The 12,001-nt window shown below is 46.6% G+C and overlaps 2 protein-coding genes across 5 annotated transcripts in view; both read left to right on the forward strand.

Moving 5' to 3' along the window:
• Inpp5b (inositol polyphosphate-5-phosphatase B) overlaps positions 1-1,924 on the forward strand; it is a 64,540-nt gene extending 62,616 nt beyond the window's left edge. The window contains exons 23-24 of the mRNA NM_001100755.1: positions 48-159; positions 1,127-1,924. Of these exons, the coding sequence (NP_001094225.1) occupies positions 48-159; positions 1,127-1,242 (228 nt within the window). The 3' untranslated portion in view covers positions 1,243-1,924. The remainder of the gene's footprint in view (positions 1-47; positions 160-1,126) is intronic.
• A 1,030-nt stretch (positions 1,925-2,954) lies between these two features.
• Mtf1 (metal-regulatory transcription factor 1) overlaps positions 2,955-12,001 on the forward strand; it is a 44,787-nt gene continuing 35,740 nt past the window's right edge. The window contains exons 1-2 of one of the 4 annotated variants that reach the window (XM_006238884.5): positions 2,955-3,069; positions 5,046-5,501. In XM_006238884.5, the coding sequence (XP_006238946.1) occupies positions 5,097-5,501 (405 nt within the window). In that variant the 5' untranslated portion in view covers positions 2,955-3,069; positions 5,046-5,096. Of the gene's footprint in view, positions 3,070-3,118; positions 3,774-5,045; positions 5,502-12,001 lie in introns of those variants that run through there. The other 3 variants (NM_001108677.1, XM_063288017.1, XM_063288016.1) reach the window with 3 other exon arrangements.

The following is a 12,001-nucleotide window of genomic DNA, read 5'->3' on the forward strand; positions in this document are numbered from 1 at the left end:
GTACCTGAGGGAACGAAGCCACCAACCCCGCCTTCTCCCTCTTTCAGGTCATTTCCACTCTCCCCACCTTCCACAAAAATGTCTTCAGCTACTTGATGGCGTTTTTGCAAGAACTGCTGAAAAATTCAGCAAAAAATCATTTGGATGAGAATATTTTAGGTAAGTGGCCAAGTGTCGGACAAGCATCTGTACAGAAACTTTAAGGAAGCTTTTTTTTTTTTTCTTTTTTAACTTTTTAAAAAGTGGTCAAGGTATGTTGCTGAAGCTAGACCCAAGCTCCTCTTGCCTTGGTCTCCTGAGTGCTGCATATGTCCCATCATGTCTTGTTTTGGGGCAAAGTTTATAGGCAAATAATTTGTTTGGGGGCTGGAGGGTATGACTTAGTGGTCGAACACTTACCTAACATGTGCAAGGCCCTGTATTAGTTCCTTGTTTTAGTCAGACTGGCTGGCTGGCAAGGCCCTGGGCTCCACCTCTCTCTTCCTCCATATCAACTAGGATTACTAGTATATGCCAGCATGCGGGCATTCAAGTGGGTGCTAGGGATCTGCACTCAGGCTTTCTGTCATGTTTGCATGGTAAGCACTTTACCCGATGAGTCGTCTCCCCAGCCCTTATTTATTTTTTGAGGCAGCCTCCCACTCTCTAGCTCGGCCTGGCTTGAAACTGAAGAGTGGTAGGAATACAGATGTGTGCCACTGCACCCAGCTGTTTGTGTTTCAAAAAGAAAATACGTGGGCATAGCCATGGTGCATGCCTTTAATCCCAGGTCTCAGGAGGAAGAGGCAGATGGAGCTTCTGAGTTTGAGGTAGCCAGGTCCTGCCTTTAAAAAAAGAATGCTTGGGCTGGAGAGATGGCTCAGAGGTTAAGAGCACTGACTGCTCTTCCAGAGGTCCTGAGTTCAATTCCCAGCAACCACATGGTGGCTCACAACCATCTGTAATGGGATCAGATGCCCTCTTCTGGTGTGTCTGAAGACAGCAACAGTGTACTCACATACAGGAAATAATTAAATAAATAAATTAAAAAAAAAAAAAAAAGAATGCTTGAGGTAGTCTGTTCTCTCTTCCAGCCACCCTGGTGTCCTAGTTGCTCAATGGTATTTTCTGTTTCTCTCATGCACAGCTAGCATATTTGGCAGCTTATTGCTCCGAAGCCCAGCTGGTCACCGAAAACTTGACATGGCAGAGAAGAAGAAGGCCCAAGAGTTTATTCACCACTTTCTCTGCAATCCACTCTGAGCCTCAGTACTCCTCCTGTTTTCCTCAAGGCAGCCACAACTGTCAGCCCCACATGTTTCAGCTCACGACCTGCCTTAGGATGGCCTGAGGCCAGCTGGAAGAATGGCAGCTACCTGTTTCTTGAACCTAGACCTGTCCCTTACCCATGCCGTTGTCTTGCACACCCGTGCTGATTTATGAAGACATGGGGGAAATCCACCGTAATAGAACTGACGTTCCATGTTCAATTTTAGTTATTTAACGCAAATAGATCTCTATTCATTTTTATTTAAAAAGTTTTAAGTAACTGTACTTTGCCTTATTCAACCTGCCTCCAGGACATGCAGTCAGTGAGTTCCCCATATTCTGTACTGAGCATCTCATGGTCAGACACTTGGACTAACCGAAGTCCTTAAGGGAAAATGGCTTAGACAGCAGGACTTTGCTTAGATGTCCCTGGATAAACAACTTTAGTCATCCCAGATGCTTCCACTGTCCAAGCTGAGGACATGTACATGCATAGGGCAACTGTAACCTTTCTACTCAACTCCAAGGCCTCTCAGTCACCCCTAAAAGCACTGAAGAAAGGGGGTTCTGGTGAAACAAGTGGGATTTTGTAGGCTCTCCAGTCCTCCCAACTGTATATAAGCTCACCTTTCATAATGTAATATATTTTAATGATAAATGTATTTTTAACAGTGGTGACTATGTTCTCTTTTTCTTAGTTATGTGTATGTGTGTGGTGGTGGCAGTGGCGGCAGTGGCGGCAGCATTATATGCATGTGTGAATGTGCTAGGAGAGGCCAGAGGCTTAGATTCCTCTGAACTTAAAGGAGGTTGTTAGCCACCCAATTTGGGTTCTGGTTTCGAAAGAACTCTCAGGTCTGCGCAGTTAGGTGGTCTTAATCATTGGTCTTCTCTTCCCCCATTCCCCTCTCTCAAAAGATGGTAGTTCCTGACATCTAGTCCTTTGTGGCTTAAAAACAGAGCAGCTGAACTGGGACCAAAGGGACATGTGACATTCTGGTGCGTGAGAGTCACTTAGTCAAACTTACTCAGAAGGAATGGTACAACAGTTTGGGCCTGAATCCTGATCTTGCCTATAAAGACATTGCTCCAACTTAACGTTCTAGAGAAGTCGTTCATGGGGTAAATAAGAAGTATAACGAATATAGTAGAAGCACTAGGAAAATCTCTTCTTGGGCTTTCAAATACTGCTACCAGCTAGTGGTTTCGAGGGTGGTTGGATGAGTATTAGGAGCTGACAGGAGACTGGCCAGTAGGTGGCGCTGACCTCCCCCAGAGCAAAAATCCCTCCTTAAGGTTGGAACCGCTAGCTCCGGCGGGCGCGTGAGAACGAGACACGACTGGAGCGCTCTGCTCAGCGTTCCGTCCCAGGGTCCTCAGCCAGGTGAACTATGTGCGTGGGTACAGTGGGGTGAGAAAAGGGACACCGCGGGCTGGTCTACGCATCTGGAAGGCGGCGGCTAACTGCACCCTTCCTGCTGCAGCTGTGCACGCAGCTGGGGCTGAGAACACCTCAATTCCATGGCTGACATCGCGTATTCTCCCGCGCCCGAGACCACCGCTCCCTACGGTCAGCTTCCCAGTGCAGCACGAGAGCGCCTGACCCTGCTCGCTCCGCCCACAGCCTGCTGGTTAGAGGAGCGGTCTCAGCCCCTGGATAGCAAAAGCCAATCACAAGCGGCAGCGGGCGCAGGGATCGGCCGGCCTCTCCTTCCTCCGGAAAGCGGAAGCGGAAGTGACGCTAGGGACAGGTGGGGGCAATCATGGTGCCGCTGGGGAGGGGAGAAGCTGCCGCTGCCGCTGTTGCCGGGAGCCGCGGAGGTAAAAGCAGAAGCTGGACTCGGCTGGGGCTGGGACTAACCGGGGGGCGTGGGACTTGAGCTCTCTGCCGAAGCCATTCCCGGTTGAGACTTCATTCCAGTCACCCGAGGGACCCCACCCCTCCTCCGTTTCCATGGGGATGGGTATCCAGCCCCCCTTCTCTGTTTCCATGGAGACCCGGACCCTGCCCCTCTTCTCCCAGCTCGTAGCCCCCCGACTGCCTCGGGGTTTTTCTATGTAGCCCTGGACTGGGGGTGCTTTCCCGGTCAGGGTCTTCCTGCCAGTCTCTCAGGGGTGCTCGGTTCGCAGTCCTCGGCCACCCTCACACCTCCTGGTCTTGTTACGGAAAGTTGGTCTTTGCGTTACCGCCGAAGGTGCCGGGGCAGCCCACCGGGGGACTCTTATCTCTCCTCTCAGATACAGAGAAACGTGTATTTCTGGGGTTGCGTAAGCAAAGGTTAGGGCTGGTTCCTCTCAGATTAGATCCCTTAATCTGTGTCTGGTAACTACCTCACCTTCTTGTCACTCCGGCTCACTTGCTGACTCCGAGCAGAAGAGAAAGTGCAGAACCAGGTTGAGAACCAAGTGATGTGTTGGTTATTTTAAATTCTCCTTTTGTGTCTGCCAAACCCACATTTGTAGAACCTGTGTGTTTTCGGGTGAAGGAAGAATCACCATTCCAGACCATGAAAGCTTCAAATTTGGTAATTTCCTCAAGAGACTATCTTCAAAAAAGAGACTATCTTTCATTCATGTCTTTCATTCATTTTGCTGACATTTCCTGACCGACTCGTGTCAGTATGCTTTATGTTAGGGACAGCCTTTCGGGGCAGAAAGCCTAGTCACTCTGTACACGAATACTCTCTGGTCCATATCATGTTTTACGATATAAATAATTAAAGTGATTTGCATTAGCTATTCCTTATTAAGGTTTAGTCCCCTGCAGCCCATGTGTTCTAGAAGGAAGCCACCCTCTTTCTACTGCCTGACGGGATTGTACTTTACCTGCAGTTTCTCTTTCTGTATGAAACAGGAACCATAGGTCCCACTGTCGAATGACAGGCACAGATGGGTTGCCCAAGCAGTAAAGGGCAAAAGAAGGGTTTGTAGGTGATTATGTTCAAAGCGTTGTTTCTGCACCATCAACGACGTGAGGCTGTGTACTGCCTCTCAGTGCAATTGAGGGAGGAGGGCGTTTGGACGGGAGTGCCTCACTTAAGGTTTACAGCAACTTTTCTTTAAGCAGCCACCTGTTTGCTCTTTTATCCTCATGAGCTGCATAGTACCTGCCAGTAAAGCTTAACGCCATCTTTAAAGTATGTGACAGTAAGTCACATTTAGAAGATCCTGTGAACACCAACTTTGAATTTGGGGCGGGGGAGGGGGATTTGCTTTTTCCTTAACAGTGACTGATTGTGTCAGATTTTAAGTATTTCCAAGGAAGATGAGGAGGAGAGAGAGAGACAGAGAGAGAGAGAGACAGAGAGAGAGAGAGAGAGAGAGAGAGAGAGAGAGAGAGAGAGAGATTGAGAGATTCTCACTGTGTATCTCTGGTTCACCTGGAACTCATAGAGATCCAGCTTACTTTACCTCTCAGGTGCTAGGGTTAAAGTCATTCATCACCATTCCTAGGCCTGGATTGCTCTCTGTCTTTTTGTTTTGAGACAGAGTCTTACCACTAACCCTGGTTGGCCTGGAACTCACAGAGGCCTGCCTGCCTATGCCTCCCAAGGTCTGGGATCAGTTAGCACTTTGGTTTGCTCGTTAAACTGAGGGAAAGTGAACCATAAGGATGACTTTAGGATGTAGGTGAGTCAGGGGCTGGGGATTTAGCTCAGTGGTAGAGCGCTTACCTAGGAAGTGCAAGGCCCTGGGTTCGGTCCCCAGCTCCAAAAAAAAAGAACCAAAAAAAAAAAAAAAAAAGGATGTAGGTGAGTCTTGTGCTATGGTTCTAACTCTGGTGTTATCTGTTGCAGAAAGGCCATTACCTTTTCATTTCTCACAATTGGGCTGAGCACAAGTGAACCATGGGGGAACACAGTCCAGACGACAACATCATCTTCTTTAAGGGAGAGGAAGATGACCTAACCCCGCATGACAAGATGCTCAGGTTTGTGGATGACAACGGACTGGTGCCTTCCTCATCTGGAACTGTTTATGATAGGACCACTGTTCTCATAGAACAGGACCCTGGCACTTTGGAGGATGATGAAGACGATGTACAGTGTGGAGAACACTTGCCTTTTCTGGTGGAAGGTGAAGAGGGCTTCCTAATAGATCAGGAAGCAATGTCCCAGGGTTACGTACAACACATTATCTCACCAGATCAGATTCATTTGACTATAAACCCTGGTTCCACGCCCATGCCAAGAAACATTGAAGGTGCGACTCTTACTCTGCAGTCGGAATGTCCTGAAACGAAACGGAAAGAAGTAAGTAAAGCCGCAAATGAGGGCCCGGTGTGGCTTTGGGGCAGCTCCTTCTGCAGCGCGCTGGCAGTTTTAACTGGGGGTTAAAGGAGCTCCTGGGCTAAGAGCCTTCTGTAGTCATGCCGCTCAACAGCACATCCGCTTCCTGTTTTGTTGTGACTGCTTTCTAGAGCTTTTGATTGTATGGCCACATTGTAATTGAGGAATACTGCATTGTAATATCTCAGATGTTCCTCTCCAAATCATAAATAAAGTAGAAATTTCACCAAAGTGAATTCATGTTTATACTGTGAAAGTAACAGCATGGCTTCTCTGATAGTCAAGTGACTAGATTTGTGTGTAATAATAGAACTGGCTATACGTGATTTGTTTTGGAGATGCCTGTAGGAATACGCTTTGTTAATTTAGAGAGTATTTAATGGATAGTAAAGGGAAATTTTTATAATCCAGGCAAGAAACCACAAATGAGATCAGGTTAGCTAAAGGTCGTCACATTCATGTTCAGGAACTGTGGGTGACGTAGTACATTTCAGGAGAGCGTAGAAACTGTAAAGCACTTTACAGATTGTAGATGTGCATTTGAATGAAAGAAATGACATGGCTTAAAGGTAGTGAGTGGTAAGCATCATCCAGGGACTACTGCAAGTTAATTTGAAAAATCCAGGTTACTGTCAGTTACAGTGCTGAGGACTAATGTCAGGTACCACCAAGCAGAAATAGGTTTAATTTCTTGAGGAAATATTTTCCTTTTTTTTTGATGCAATGAAGGTTTGAAATTACGTACAGCTTGTACAAATGGCTTACTCATGACATTTGCTTTTTTTAACCTTAGAATCTCAGTGCGAAGGCTTTAGTTAGGGTGAAACGCCTGCCTCCCTCACAAGGGATTGAGCACTAGTACTGCAAATAAATGAATAAGTAAATAAATACCTCAGAGCTGTAAATACCTTAGCGAGACCATCATGCCCTCCCTCCCAGTGGGTAGAGTGGTCTCTGCAGCCTCGCTGGCTCTCTTCTCTGGTCTGTGCTTGAACATTTCCGAGTGGCAAGAGCACAGGGTTTTGCAGCTCAGCCCAGTCCATTTGTTGGCCTGCTCTGATAGCTAAGAAGTGTTTACTCGTACAGGACTAAAGTCTGCCTTTGTGTACTACTCCAGCCTCCAGTTCTGTCCTGAGAGCTGTTCTTCTGTGAGGTAACCTCACATACTTAAAGGTCCTGTCCTGGTTTTTATACAAGCTGGCCATCTACACTCTAATATCTTTCTGATGGCATTTCCCCCCAGCCTTTCATCAGTTTGGTTGCCTTTAACTGAAGGAATTCCAGCTTTCCAAAGTCCTTTTAAAATCCAGAGTTGAGCATAATCTCCCAAGAGTGAGTCAGCCTGGCCAATCGAGTGGTTCTTATCTCTCTCTTCATCTGGACACTGAACTACAATGACTGTCATCTGTGTTTTATTATCAACATCTCACTGTTGGCTTGTGCTTGGAAACCTCTAGAAGAGTGGTTCTCAGCCAAGGGCAGTTCTCCCCTCAGGAGACATTGGATTGTCACAATAGGGAGGTGCTAACTGGAATCCCTAGGTAGGGCTAAAGATGCTGTTAGACATTTTGTAACACGCAGGACAATCTCTGACAAATACTTACCCATATGTCTGCAGAGCTTGGAGAGAGAACCCTGTTCTGCATTATCATGGGCTCAGCTGTCAGGTCATGTGCTGGCGCCGCTAGACAGGCTTGTAAACCTTTGGAGTGTCTCCATACTGACCTTTTCTTGTTGGTTTCAACCAGTATGCAAGCTTTTAGGGGTTCACCTGCCTTCAGCTGACTCTGTTGTTGGTGTGTTCTTTTTAAGATGTCTGTCTCATGTATCCCAAGCTGGCTTCCAGTTTTCTGTGTGGTTAAGGTTGACCTTGAACTCCAGATCTCCTGCCTTCCCCTTTCTAGTGCTAGGATTACAGGCATGCACTGGCCTCACAAGCATCGTGCTGCAGGTGATGGTGATTTACAGGATAGAGGCAGAAATACCTGGTGGCTGTGGTGTGAATCCTAAGGTGGTAGACACGAAGGGTGCCAGGGCTGTATTTGGGTGCTGTGTGGTTAGGCAAGGCTTCAAGGTGGTCTTAAAAATGTGTTCAGTTTTGAGAAAAGCTGGCATGAGTATTTCTCAGAGATGGAGGCAACATGAATAGAGAAAGGGAGGTAGAAAGCGGAGGTCCCTTTCAGGGAGCATCCCCCTTAAAACAGAGTTAATGCATATGTTTTGCTTTCTGTTTTGAAACAGTCTTGCTATGCACTGCAGGCTTTTTTTTTTTTTTTTTAAGTGTCAATCCTCCTGCTCCCCTTGTGCTGGGATTACAGGCATACACCACACTTTTCTGCAGAGCTTAATAGTAAATGTTCTTGTCCTTACAGACTATGTGGTCTCTGTTGCAACTCTTCCATTATAACACAGTCTCAGTCATAGACAGTGCAGAAGTGGGCTGGGGGTGGAGTTAGTCGGGATATCATGCCACAAGGCCCTGGGTTCCATTTCCGACACCACAGTAAAACAAAAAGATAAATGTAACCATGCATGCTGGCCAAAATAGACTTACTGGCTGTAATTGTCAACCCTTGGACTAGAATGCAGAGAGGAGCAGGGAATACGGATGGAAAGACAACAAAGTTCCAAATCCAGACAGCAATGAGAGCTTGTTGATGGTTCGTGCTGTTTTAGAAGCAGTGGGAGACTTGAGGATTTGGGAGTCAGGAGCAATGTGGTTTGAGTATCATTTTAGAGCCAGGCGGAATAGTGCACGCCTTTAGTCTCAGCACTTGGGAAGCAGAGGCAGTTAAGTCTCTGTGAGTTTGAGGCCAGCCTGGTCTACATAGTTCCAGGACCACCAAAACTATATAGTAAGACCCTGTTTCTAAAACCAAAACCAAAACCAAAACAAAACCAGTAACATTTTAGAAGGAGTGCCCTGGCAGGGGGCAGGGACCTGGGAGGCAAAAAAAGCTAAGACTTAATGGCCTGCTAGAAGACACTTGGGTTTCATCTAACTGATGAAGGAAAGAACCTAAGACTGGAGGAGCTTAGTATCCTGTTGGAATTTGCATAAGGAGCCCTGAGGCAAAAGCCAATCCTAGATTTTAGTCTAACCCCGTGATGAGTCTTTCCTTGAGGACTGACTAGGTGTGGCGGCACACATCTTCCATCTGGGCACTCAGGAGGCAGAGGCAAGTTGATCTCTGAGTTCAAGGCCACCCAGGGCAACACAGTGAGAGCCTTTCTCAGAGATTTTTTTTCCCCTCAATGTGTTGAGTTGCTGGGTTGATGAGTAGGTGAAGAGCCTACCGTGGTAGATTACTTCAGACATGCCCGGGCTGCATGCTGAAGACAGAGCGGCTCTTCCACTCCTTACCTCCCCCGTCTTAACGGTGAGTAAGTCTATTAACAAGAATTGGGTCAAGAAGAGGGAAGTTCTCAGGGAAATGAGTAAGTTTGTTTCGCTCGTCTTTAGCCCTTGGGAGTTAGGAACAGAAGGTGAGACCCACTGGGATGTAGGTCTGAGGTCAAGGAAATGACAGATCCTCAATTCCGTGGGGCAGCAGCGTGAATGAGGGAGGCGCTAGGGGCTGGAGAGAGATAACAGTATTCCAGGAGGTGGGTGGAGTGTGCTGTTCTGGACTCTGGGTCAGGAAGGCTGACTTCCTGTGTGGCCTGAAGAGGGACTGAGGAGCCGTAGGAGATAGTTCCATCTCGGTTGCCACTCACATTTTGAAACAGCCTTCAGTCAAGCCCAGGGTGCAGAGTGTTTGAATGAGGGAGAAGTGAGCTGGGATGAGAGAACAGGAAGCAGGAAGTGTGAAGTTTTTGTTTTGTTTTGTAAGATTTATTTATTCTATATAAGTACACTGTCACTGTCTTCAGACACATCAGAAGAGGGCATCAGATCCCATCATAGATGGTTGTGAGCCACCATGTGGTTGCTGGGAATTGAACTCAGGACCTCTGGAAAAGCAATCAATGCCCTTAACCACTGAGCCATCTCTCCAGCTCTTCTTTTAAAGTTTTATACTTGGTAGAAAAAAAGCACAGGCATTGAAACTTTTTTTAAGTTTAGAAAGTTTGAGCTAGGTGTGGTGGCTCAGGCCTTTAATCCCAGCTCTGGGGAGGCCGAGGCATATGAATTTCCTGGCCAGCTATGGCTACCCTGTCTCTAAACTAATAATAAGTTAATTAAGTAAAACCTCAAAAGTTTGGGACCCAGCTTTAGGCCACCTTCAGTTAATGATTACTGTACAAGTGTTCATGATGAACCCATATTTGAGAAATGTTAAGTAGAACCATACTACTTCATAACTTATCAGAATTTATTACGTTTGGTTTGGTCATAACTAAGAAAGAAGAAAATAGAGACTTTTCTAAATGCTATAAGCTAATGCTATAAAACGTTTTCCAGGGGACTAGTAGAGCACGGTGTTTGTTTGTTTGTTTTTGAGGAATGCTGACCTAGGCAAAAGAGAAGATGGGGGAGGGATTATGCAATCTGATATTAGCTGTCCCTTTCCTGTTTTGTGCTCCTTACCAATTAGCTGCTTCTGTTTGCAAGCCTGGTGTGCCCAAATGGTTTCTTCAGGCAATTTAATCATGAACAGGGCAGGATCAAGGATGGTATGAACTTGTTGCCAGTGACTATCTTCCCTTCTTCAATTTTAACATCTTCTACGTGAGATCTAGGTAGAAGATTCTATAAGCTAGACTTCTTTGAGTTGGGTCCTTAACCCTGCAGCCTAGGGATGGCCTCAGACTCACAGCCGTCTCTTGAGGTCTGCGATGAGAGATAAGAACCTTTGGCCCGGGGCTGGGGATTTAGCTCAGTGGTAGAGCGCTTACCTAGGAAGCACAAGGCCCTGGGTTCGGTCCCCAGATCTGAAAAAAAGAACCAAGAAAAAAAAGAACCTTTGGCCCAGTTTGTAAACTGGTGTCAGGCTTGGTAGGTTTGGGGCTGCCATGGGTATCAGGAAGGAGCAGCAGCTGTGGCCCTAGTCTCTGGAGGCCAAACATTCAGGCTTGCCTTCCAGAAGCACACTCTTACTTTAGTCATTGATTGACAGTGCTTTTTTTTTTTTTTTTTGGCTTCCAAATCCACTTAGTCAGCCTGAGGAGGCCATGTTTACCAATAACAGCTGCACGATCTTTAACCGCTCTTGGCCCTGGAGCCTGTTTTAAGCCTGACCTTTTTACTGCACACATTCACAGGCACTGCTCTGGAGAAATGGAACCCTTTGATAACTCCTCAGTCTTCTTGGCTTCCTAAGCAGCTTAGTTTCTGAGTCAGGTGTTAGCCTGACTTTCCTGTTTATCCCTGATTGTTCCTCTGTCTCCATTAGTGTGCAGATGGCTTTATTGATTGCTTTATTATTGTTATTTTTCATCATGCTTGTCTTGCGCAAAAACCAAGCCAACCAGAACCTTGCCACATACACATACCATTTCTAACTACCACAGGACCTCTGGGCACCCTGATTCTTCCTTTTCAAAATGGGTTCTCCTTATTGATTGGTAGCTTTGAGAGGTTCCATCAAAACATTGTCTTTCTTTTCAAACACCACCCATAAACTTTAGAGCTTCCCCCTCCAGGTTGCTAAGCAGCTGTTCCTCTGATGGGTTCGAGTGGTTCATGGTTCCTCAAACTTTCAGGCATCTCTGTTCTTCCAGAGAACCTGCCAAGAACTGTCCATCCTGTTGCCTGCTTACCTCCTCTGTTACCAACCTTCCTGTCTCTTCTGCTAAATAGTTGGGAGGGCTCATAGGCCAGACATTCTCCATGATGCCCTAACTATGCCAAGCATAATGAAACAATAATAAAGCAGTCGGTAAGCCAACTGCACACTAAGGAAACAGCAAGAAGCAGGTGCCGTGCTCTCTGAATTGTGCTCCTAGGTATTGAGAGATTGGATTGCTAGTCCTCCTCCTCCTTCCCCCCCTCCTCCTCTTCCTCCCTCTTCCTCCTCGTCCTCTCTCTCTCTTTTTTTTTAAATTTTAGATTAAAACTTTTGTTTGTTTTGGTGGAGGTTTGTTTGTTGTCTTTTGAGACAGGGTCTCTCTAAATCTGGTTGTCCTGGAGCTTGCTGTGTAGACCAGGTTGGCCTCAAGCTCACAAAGATTCTCCTTGTCTCAGCTTCCCAGTACTAGGGTGAAAGGTGTGAGCCAGCACTCGTGGGTAGATTTGCTTAGCCTGACAGGTTTTTTTATTAAACATTTATTTAATGTATATGAGTAGACTGTTGGCTGTCTTCACTGTCGCTGTCTTCAGCCACACCAGAGGAGGGCATTGGATCTCATTACAGATGGCTGTGAGCCACCATGTGGTTGCTGGGATTTGAACTCAGGACCTCTGGAAGAGCAGTCGGGGCTCTTAACCGCTGAGCCATCTCTCCAGCTCAGCCTGACAGATTTTAAGTAAGAATAAATGGGTTAGAAGTGGCATGCCTTGTGTCCATAATGCCAGCCCCTTG

Source organism: Rattus norvegicus, chromosome 5 (assembly GCF_036323735.1).
Source record: "Rattus norvegicus strain BN/NHsdMcwi chromosome 5, GRCr8, whole genome shotgun sequence".
NCBI classification, from domain to species: domain Eukaryota; kingdom Metazoa; phylum Chordata; class Mammalia; order Rodentia; family Muridae; genus Rattus; species Rattus norvegicus.